At 46.3% G+C, this 10,646-nt stretch overlaps 1 protein-coding gene across 10 annotated transcripts in view; it reads right to left on the bottom strand.

Annotated features, from left to right (window-relative positions):
* ERI3 (ERI1 exoribonuclease family member 3) overlaps nucleotides 1–4,961 on the bottom strand; it is a 126,850-nt gene extending 121,889 nt beyond the window's left edge. For 4 of the 10 annotated variants that reach the window (XM_034651075.1, XM_034651082.1, XM_034651061.1 and 1 more), the window contains exons 1-2: nucleotides 4,504–4,865; nucleotides 2,416–2,491 (exon numbers count right to left, since the gene is read on the bottom strand). In XM_034651075.1, the coding sequence (XP_034506966.1) occupies nucleotides 2,416–2,491; nucleotides 4,504–4,638 (211 nt within the window). In that variant the 5' untranslated portion in view covers nucleotides 4,639–4,865. The other 6 variants (XM_011233713.3, XM_002926313.4, XM_034651090.1 and 3 more) reach the window with 6 other exon arrangements.
* Nucleotides 4,962–10,646: the final 5,685 nt, after the last annotated feature.

Below are 10,646 nucleotides of genomic sequence, written 5' to 3' on the forward strand. Positions count from 1 at the left end.
CTTTAAAAAAAAAAAAAAAAAAAAAGAGGCACTTTACGAAGATGTAGGGCCACAAGGGTGGCAACACTAATAAATGACCCTGACCAACTGGGAGAAATGACTGGTCACACTTTGGTGAATTTCTTTCGGATAGCTGCTCACTCAATTCACTTCACTGATAGTACTGGGGCTAAGGTCTACCCTGGAGAAAGTTCTGATTTTCTGGACTCCTGGTGTCTGAAAATTTTCCATTATGAACAGCGGCCCCCTCTGCTAGTCATAACTTCCTTCTGTCTACCGGCTCTCACCGCTAACGGTTATGTTTCTATCATTTGGCCATAATGACAACTGGTGAGGACCCAAAACATACTAAGCCAAAAGCCAACTCACCCAAAAGTGGGCTGCTTTTTAAAAAAATCATTAATTTCATAAAATACTATTAGTTTAAAAAGTTACTAAAACACTGTGCCAAGAGCTTTAGAAACATTACCTCATTATCCATTAATCAACCCTCTTAAGTCCCACTATCTGCATTTTACAAATGGGAAAGTAAAACTCAGAGAGGTAAGTCACTTGCAGAGGTTACGTAAACACCATAATGTAGGTTATCAGAAACCTTCAGGCTTCCCTCCAGCAAGTCAAGTAGGCTTGCAGGAAGAGGAAGACAATTCATCAGACACTCAACAAACACTTTGGCTACTGTGCCTGGCATATACCATCATACCTGAACCAGGGGACAGTCCCCAAACCAGAAAAAGGTCACCAGTTTGCTACAAGCAAGGAAAGTTAAGACTGAGTAGGACACGTAACAGAATGAGGACAATTCCTTAGAAAACTTAGGAAAACGGGTCCTCCTTTGTATAGTTCAAAAAGTTTAAAGCAATTGACATTAAGCTATGAGCCCTAAGACCAACAAACCTACCAGGGGCTCCATTTATTCTCCACTTCTTTGATTAGAAAAGAGTTCCCCAAACCTTTTCATTCATTCTACACCTACTTTCCCTTCCTATATCTTTTCCAGTCTGTAAAACAGGAGCTGGTATTACCAACAAATTCTTTGGTAGACATGCTTTAAGCTCTAGTCGATGGCCAGAAAATTAATAAAGATAACCAGTATATACATTATGCTAAAATTCAGTTATACTCAATTTTTAAGTGTCAAAATACTGCCTCAAAGGGGTAAATATAAAATGCTACCCATGCAACTGTCACAGGCTCCTTAACTGGTCTCTGCCTCCAGTACTGTCCCCTTCAGTCCATTCTTAACACTGAAATCAAAACAAACGTTCTAAAACACAGATCTAATTATCAGTCTACAGCTTAAAACTTTTTAATGGCTTCTTACTGCTCTTATGATAGTCTGATCCAGGTGTTGGCCACTGGTTTTTATAAAATTTTACTAGAACATAGCCACGCTCATTCATTTTCATATTAGGCTGCTTTTGTGCTGTAACAGCAAAGTTGAATGGAGCTGAATAGTTGTGATAGAGACCCAGAAAGCCTAAATAGTTACTATCTGGTCCTTCAGAAAAAGGACCTAGTCTTTTGCTGACCTACTCTAACCCAATCCTAAGAGCTAAAGTAAGCCTCTGCTTACTTTTCCTGCTTCGTTTCTCGCCATATTCTCCAATCCCCTGCCCACTGAGTACATTATGTTTTATTACACTGAACTTCAGTTTCTCAACAAAACTCTGACCTTCACACTTGGTCCCTCATGTCTTCATTTAATTCTGGATGAGGCAGTTCCTTCCCCTGAGAAGCCTTCTCTGAGCCTCCAAGTCTAGGTTGTGGACCCTTCTGAGTACTCCCAAAGCACCTAAACTTACCTTATTATAGCACTCCCAGAATGTAACAGAACTGCTTACTTACTACCTATCTCTCCCATGAATTTATAAGCCCTGTGGCATTAGAGACAGCAGCTGTCTTGATCACCACTACAATTCCAGTCCTAGCAAAGTGTCTGGCCCTTTGTTATTAAACAGCTTCTGAGATCCTGGATATTAATCATCAGAGTCTGCCTTTTCAGCGAGCCCTGATCCTTGTTAAATGGGAGACAGGCTGGGATTCACCATTCACCCAACGGTGACTCTCAACCCAAATCGAACCAAGATCCCAAAGGCCTTGGTCAAATGCATTATCAAAAGCCAAATCAATGTGTTCCTTCCTATTATCTTAAGCTGTGTATTTCTCAGGATGAAGGACTATTCCAGCTCTATTCAACCTACCTGAACCTAAAGTAGGTGCTCATGCAATGCCCACAAAGAAATCATGACAGAACTTAAAGAGTATGGATACCCTACCTCTAATTCTCATTACTTTACAGACTTTGGGTACATTTCAGTAGTACAATCTGCACAATCACCCCCTCACCCTCCAAACCCAAATATTCATAAGAAAGAAGTCAAGCCAAACTTGACCATGCAACAAGATTCTCACCTCTCCTTACTTCGAAGATGCCAAGACCGCCAGCTGGGGATGCTGAAGGTTCTGTGAGAGCTGGAAAGCCCCAATGCTGTGGATAAATACACATCTCTGCAACAAGTCTATTTCAGTATAAAGGATCAAATCCCCAGGGGAATGCTGCTATTTCAGACAATTTAAGGACCACACCAAACCTCAAACTCCTAAACTCAAACTACTTTGGGATAACAGTTATCTATGTGGAAGAACAATGCCTGAACAGAGTTTTCAGAAGCTACTGGTCTATATATTTTTGGAATGATGAATTTCATGTTCTCTAGTAGCATACTTTTCTTCCTAAGGAGGTAATCTCCTAGAAACACTAAATATTTATATTATCTGAGCTTGGACTAAGAAAGATGGCCAGGAAATGGTGTCTCTCAGGATAACACCAGAATCCTAGTCAAGGAAGAGACACTGGTAAGGCTGACAATATTCGAACTCAGGAACTAAGGCCAGGATTGTGGGAGGCGTGGGTTGCCACAAACCCACAGGCCATACTGCAAATGGCCAAACAGACCACTAAACACTTGCAGTATACTTCCAGGTCTACCTCAAGTCCTAAGAAAGTCAAAGCGTAACCAAACCCTAAGTCAAATCATTAATGGACACCTATTGTATTTATCACCTAATTAAGATTTTCCAAAAGACTAGAAGTTGCAGCGGCGCTCTTGTAAGCTAGCAATGCCCTTTGCACAGAGAAAACACTCAGGTTTGGAACCAATCTATTCCTGTCTACCACTTTACACATTTAAGACTTTATGCTACTCAGATCCCCTGGGAAAGACCACTCACAGACTTACCCCACCACAAAGAAAACACTTTTCAAAATGAAAGCGAATAGAGGCACTTTTATTTGGAAATTTCAAGTTGGAAGGAGAGCTCTCAGCCAAGCTCTAGGACCTAGCTAGCCGATTATTTACAGGATCTTTGGGCAGGAATTGTTAATGAGCTTTTAATTTGGAGTGCTTAAGTTGCCAAAGTGCTCTGAGCTCCAGTGAAGCACCACAGAATCCATAAAGGAAACCTTATCAATCACTTCCCGGCAGCTCCCTTCCCCCACACCCCACCTCTCTGAGGAAAGGCAGCCAAGTGGGTTTCTAACCAAGATCACAGACACACACATTAGTGGAGTCACACTCCAAGTCCCTGTTTATAAATTGGCTTTTAAATGGTAGGGGATTCAGGTATAATATACTTAAGCTCCAGGAACGAACCCACTAAAACAAGGCATGCCATGTATGATAAAGTCAGAATAAAGCAGAATTTGATGAAGCCAATTTCTGGTAGAAACTCTACAATCAAAAATCATTCAGCCAATCACAACCTACTATAGTTCAAAGAGTGTATAGTCTTTAGCCAATTGGATTCGTGGTTTTTTGCCCTTCAGCTCCGAGAATAATAAAATATCTGGTAAGAGCAAATACCATCGAGGTGGCCAGAGACCTAGAGCAGAGACAATGATGGAGATTATCAGTTTGCAAAACCCAACCCTAAGGGCCGAATCCAAACCCCCTGGAAGGGGCCACATGCAGCATCTTCCAAGTCCACCAGGAGAAGTTACATTATGCAAGAACTCACAGTCAAGCCTCAATCCAAGTTCATGCTTTTTTGTTTTAAGAGAACACCTGTTGCTGGAACATTTGCAGGAAAAGCAAACAGAAGGCTAGCTAGGTTAGGCCCGTTATTCACTCCTTCCACATCACTTCTACCACTGCTACAGATTTACAAAGAGGTAAAATGCTAACCTCGTGTGTGTGCTGGAGAAGGAAGAATGGGGTTATTCTATCTACTACCTCTTTGCTGAGTTTCTATCCTCTGTGGTCAAACCTCTCTTCCTCTTCCCTAGTAATCCCAAGTAAAAAGTCAGCATCCTTAATCACCCCACCCAGTCGGTCTGGCAAAGCCCTGCCCCGCTCCCACTCGGCCAGAACGTTACTCAGATCATGCATCCAGGGTGAGCACATGGGCTAGCACCCCAGACTGCACAAACTGCGCGCCGCGACCCTTACCCCGCATGCATTAACCAGGGCCCAATCTGGGGGGCCTCTCCACATCACCCACCCCAGGGTGTTGCCCCCAACTCGGGCCCATCCAAGTCCAGGGGAGAGTAAGGGGAGGGGCAGGGGGCCAGGAGACCAGCCCTCCTTCCCAGGGCCGCCCCCGCCCCCCGTCAGCGGCGGGAGAGGCTGTCGCCATGGCAACGCCCCCTCCTCGGGGCCAGCGCGGCAGGCTCCCTCCAGGTGCAGGCCCCGACGTCTCCCTCGGCCTCAGCAGGCGCTCAGGGCAGTTTACGGCGGCGGGCGCGGCCCGCGCCGACTGCGGCGCCGGCCAAGCAGAGGCAAAGCCAGCTCCGCCCGCTCCCCACCGCCCGTTCCCGGCCGCCTCAACAGCAGCAGCCAGCACCACGAGTCCACAACACACCGACTCACCTCCGCGCACTCTGACCCCGGCCGACGCGACTGACGGGCGGGCGCGGTGGCCAACCGCTGAGCCCGCCGCTTGCCGCTCCTACCAATGGGCTGCAGGGGGGCGGGGCTTCTTCTCCCCAAATGCTCGCTCTCCCGCCGACATGCGCGCTAAGGTGTGTCAAGATGGTGACTCCCCGCGGCTGGCCTTATGGGACTTGTAGTTTCGAGGTGGCACGTACTCAGAAGAAAGTGAAGGGGGAGCTCCCTTCCGAGCAGGGAAAGAAATGTTTTAAATAATGAAAACTTTCTAAGGCCTAGAGCTACCCAGGTCCCCCACTTCCGTTTTCCCATCTCCCGATATACTCATGAGGTGAGTATAGGCTCATAAGCTGACGTGTTATATTTAGATAACTCCTCAGGATTTGTTCATTCAACAAGTCATTATTATCAGCCACTCTCTGAGGTGAGCCTGGGGAGAGCTGAGAGGAGGCAGATTGTAGTCTAAAAAGAAAATCCTTAGATTTCTGAAGGGTCTTCCTACAGAAGAGGGAACTGACTTGTTTGTGTTGGCTCCAGAGGGAACGTCAGAGTTGAAAGGATTCTGGCCTCAACTATAGGGAGCTACCACAGACAGTCTATTCTGTCACCTGGAGAGAACTCTGGCTAAAGCCAGAGATGTGTTTCTTCATCTGGTTTATGGCTCTGGGAAGTCATGGGTAAGAGGTTCTGAAGTGGGAAACCCTGGCCTTGCGTAAACCAGTGATGGCTTTGACAGCTTCCCAGTCAGCCAGGAACCATCTTCTGGGCCCAGCTTTGGTCACCAAGCACTCTGCCTGCCATCTGATATTTTCACATAAGAAAACGATGTCGTTTCTGGGCCCACCATTTCTGTGAGATCTGACCTTAATATAATGGTTCCTGCCTGAACTGAGAATGCCTGGTAATACTCATATTAGGGAATGTCTTCCTTAATCCTGTATAATGGGCTAGGTGATTCTACTCTGCACCTACAGAATTTATTGTGTTGTTTTATAATTGTCTATTTCCTTGTTGTCTCTCCCCCAGGGCTGTAAATTCATTTAAGGTAAGCATTATTTCTGTATTGTTCATAGTATATCAGTAATATCCAGCACAGTTCCGAATATAAAGCAGGAATCTGGTAAATGTTTGTGGACAGATGAGGAAATAAACATCAGCAGGGACAGATGTCACTTAACCCAAGGTCAGTAAAATGGCACATCTTCCTATCTGATTCTTGGGGCTGGAATTGGGACTTCCTCATCCTGTTAATGTCATCTAGATGTTAATCCCAGTTGATTAGTCAGTCAACATATATTTATAGTGCCTCTGCTAGGTGTTGGGCACTGTTTCTGATGCTAAGGATTCATTGGTGAATAAGGCACACAAAACCTGTATCTTTGAGGAGCCTTTATAATCGGGAGGGGAAGGGAGAGGCAGAACAGACAATAAACAAATAAGTATATAGATAAATTAAATTAGACAAATGAGAGGTTCTGAGATGGTCTCTCCTGTCCCTGGCTTTCATATGTCCTGAGTCTGGCCTAAGAATAGGGCACAACCAACCTTCTTGGCTGTTAAGAATGAAGTCAACCTACACTGTCTGGATTGGAGGCTCCCTTTAAGGCCTAGCATCAGTATCGTCCATGGAGCCTTCCATGGTGCCCTTAACTTCCCCAGAATGTGCTCTTTCCTCCTTGGTGCTCTAGAGCTCACCCCTACGGCTTCCAGGACCTCACCGGACTGTATTATATATAAGCTCTTTTTGGACAAAGACCAGGCAAAATGTATTCAAATAATAGAACAGTTTAAGAGATCAGTATATACTTGGTGCCTTACACTGCTGTCTAACCCAGGATTTGGCTCCCTCAAGCCTTTGGCTCTGTTGTGATTCCCTCTGTTTTCTGATTTCCTAGAAAACAGAGCCTGAGGTAAAGCTTATGTGGTAAAACTTCATTGGTAAATATAATCCCAGGGCAGCAAGAGTTGAGAGGGCAAAGGAAAGTGAGGCAGAGAAGAAAAGGAAGAAAATATAATGTTGTATGTTATAGTTGACCAGAGCTTCAGAGAAAACACAGCTAGCTGCTCCATCATTGAGGCCATACAGAATCATCACTTATAAGGGGAAAAGGAGGTTGTGTTACTCCACCACTCCGGTAGCCACAGGGGGTACCAACTCCCACACCCTAAAGCACAGCAGTTCATCTGAGATTAGAAGTGATGAGAGAAGTCATAGCCCCTGGTTTGGCCAAGTTAGGCCCATTGCAGTCCCACCACAGTAGGCACACTGGAGGCACTGTCAAAACCTAACCCTCCTCCCGCAGAGGCTAAGACAACCAGATGTGTTCGTAAACGAGATGACAATAATGGCAGCTGGGCTGTCCAAAAAACAAGTAGCCAAGGCCTGGGGTGGGGATACAGATGGGGCAAGTGTGAATCTTTGGAGGCAGATAAACTGACTCCAGTACACAGACACAGATATACCTTGGGCAGCCTCCCGCCTAATGGATTAAGTAACTGAGCTAAAGTGAACACGGAGCAGGAATTAAAGAGAGGGCCACGTTGGTTCAGCTGCCCTGTGAAACCACAAGGGAAAAAGCCAGATGGCCAGCAAAGCTGGGACCTTAACCAGCAGTAGAAGGGTAGAGAATCCAGGACCAAAGGACAGTGCAGGCATGACAGCTCCCAAACTTGGCACAGCTGAGAGAACCCAGACTGGGTCTGAAACCATTTGATCTAAGAATTGGGAACACTGTTTCTGCCATTCACAGTCTCTGTAAGCTGCATAAGATAGCATCGTGAATTTAGGACGAGTGTGAGCTTGGAGACTTAGGGTCCTGGCTCCATCTGTGACCTCAGGCAAGCCACAGACCTCTCTGAGACTCTGTTTCTTCATATCTGGAGTGGAGATAATACTAGTAACTACTTATTAGAATTAAAAATAGCATCCAGCATTAAGAGTTCAGTAAATATTGGCTGTTATTGCTATTATTCTCACCCCTCCCCCATGCCTCTGTCCAACTCCTCTTTCCACCATGACCACCACCACCCCCCTTTCCCCCCACACACCCCGCCCCCCACAGCCTCCACTGCAGGAACAGTGGGAGCCAGACCTGGCCATGCCTTCTGTGCCTTGCTTTCCCCAGGGGTGTTCCCCATGAGCCTGAGCCATTCATCTCCCTGGTGACCTGAATCTGAACTAAGAGATGGATGTGGGGTGGCTGAGGCCAGGGTGGTAATGTGCTCCCTTATCTCCGTGCCCCTCACTGGGGCCTAGTTAATTTTCCCTTTGATTTTAATATAGATTTATTGAAAGTTTCAGTTATCAAAACAAACTGCAGCAGCAAATTGGTGTTCTTTGCAGGCCTACAAGTGCCTATAAAGCTGCCATGCTCGGGAACAAATGGCGCTCTCTGGGAGGTCAGTCATGGCAACAGGAAGTCCCTGGGGACACACACACTGCAGTTTAATATTTTTCTTATTAGCCTTTTTCTTCTTGGCCATCTAAGCCTCCCCTTTAAATCGGAAATCAAATGGAGCCACCTGCCCAGGGAGGCTCTCTTCCCCAAGCTATTTCATTCTTCCTTCTCTGTCCTAGCCTCCCCACCTCTCGTCTTCAGACTTTTCCCTGCCTTGTCCACTGTTCCAGAGAGTGTGGTGATTCACGTGGCGCAGAGGTCTGGCTCACAGCCCCACCCCAACTATGGAAGCTTGGCTTGGGCTATCCAGTCACTCTAGTCAGAGGCAAAGCATCCCTAGAAAAGATTGGGGCCCCAGGCCTCTTGTGGACCTGGTGCTCATGGGGGAGGGAAAAGATAAGTTTTGAAAGCAAAAGAGTTGTTTTCAAAAAGACAGACAATCCTGTCAGAATCTATTGAATTCAACAGAAGCAAAAAAGAAACTGGGCAAGTTTTCCTTCCAGCCCCAAAATTGTCTGAGTTCATTCCCATTTCCCCATGGCCGCTCCCAATATGGCCTCTCTTCTCAATCCCAGCTTGATTTTTGAGGACCCCCCCCCCCCCCCTCTCTAGTCCCAATCTGCATCTCTAAGAACCAGCCTTGTTTCTTGCCTCCAGTGGCTCCCATAACTAGAACCACATGCTGCCACCTCTAGGCGCTGGAATCTGTCCTGTCCTAGGGGAGGGCCTCCATGATCTGGTAACCCTGAGGCCACTGTCATCTCTTCTTCTGAACTTGAGCTGCCGCTGGGTCACCTGTACATGTCCCATCCCAATTCCCAATGCCCTCCTCTTGCTCTTAAAAATTCCCTGCGAGCAGCAAGAGCTAGTGCCCTTCCTCAGAACTTGGACTCTGACTAAGCCGATAACTGTTGCCGTGCGGCTAGAGTAATGGCAGGTGCTAAGGTTTGGATCCAGACAATCCAGGAATTGAATCCTGGCTCTGATACTTACTGACTCTGACTTGGGGGAACCTCTTCGTAGTGTCATTGTACCTTGTGCCTGCCTCTGTATGTCTCACCCACAATATTCTGTGGTCCTCAAAGAAGAGGACTGTGTTTTAATCATCTTTATATTCCAAGTGTGTATATTTGATGAATAAGCAAAGTCACCTTATCTTGGCCTGTTTCCTCCACTATGAAATGGAGATAATACCTGCATAACCAATAAAGCGAAGAAAGCACCTACCACAGTACCCACCCGATGTAAGGTAGGTGCTCAGTGAGTCCAGTTTCCTTCATCAGGTTTCTCTTGAGGTTGGTCTTCAGCCACCAGCACTTCCACCTTTTGCTTGCTCCCATCTCAGCTTCAAGATCAGCTCTCTCCTATTGCCTGTTAGAACTTCCCTTCACTGATCAGATGCCAGCATTCACCCTGGACCCTTTGGAATGGTACTGATGTCTCCTCTCCTCCGGACCAGGCCTCCTCAGTTTTTCCAAACCCACTCACAAACTACTGCCTCCTGGTGGCTCTGTTTCTACTCCCTAACTGCCTTGTAGTTTGTCTGTTGCAAGGCTATTCCAGCTGGCAGTACCAATGAGTTTATGTTAACACTCATACACCAGTCTTGCTAATGCTAGGCCCCTACCTGCTCCTGTAGAAATACCAGTCCCCGGCAATGTTTCTTTAAAAAGCTGCAGTTGGGCCCATGGATCCATCCAAGCTACTGTGCTCCACTGGCTTCTGTCACTAAGTGCACCATAGATGCTGGCCTTGAATGCCTCTGCCTGATGTGCTCAATTCTCATGATACCATGACAGTGTGAGAGCACAGCATCTTTCACAAAGTAAGAAGAATCCGTCCGTATTACATTCAGCAAGGATGTGAAGCCCTACTCAGGATGTGAAGCTCTTAAGTGTTTCAGAGACAGCTCTTTGCACTTATTCAACTAGTCCTTTTTCTTCTCATTCTGCATACCTACTACCATGAGAGTAGCCAGGATTGGGTGAGTTTATGTAAGAACCATCATACTGAACCAGAGCCATGGTCCTCTTCAATCACCAGCTTTACTGTGGAAACTGGCTCATCTGCCAGCCTCCTCCCTCTATCATTAGGCCTGTCTTTCTCAAACTCTGCTGGCCCTTCTAGCAATCTGGTATCCATTGGGTTGTCCACATACCCCCACTGTAATCATGCTGGTGTATACCTGGTCCATTTGTGGTTCAGGCTTGGTTCAAATGTATTTGTTTGGCTTTGTAGCTCCGTGTAAAACAGTAGATTCAAATAGATGTTTAAGTCGGGATGTTGCCTAACTCCCCACAGTGGATGTAGCCCAGTATCAGCCCCAGCCCACTAGGACCCCCATTACACTTCATATTCC

Source organism: Ailuropoda melanoleuca, chromosome 2 (genome assembly GCF_002007445.2).
Source record: "Ailuropoda melanoleuca isolate Jingjing chromosome 2, ASM200744v2, whole genome shotgun sequence".
Lineage (NCBI taxonomy): Eukaryota > Metazoa > Chordata > Mammalia > Carnivora > Ursidae > Ailuropoda > Ailuropoda melanoleuca.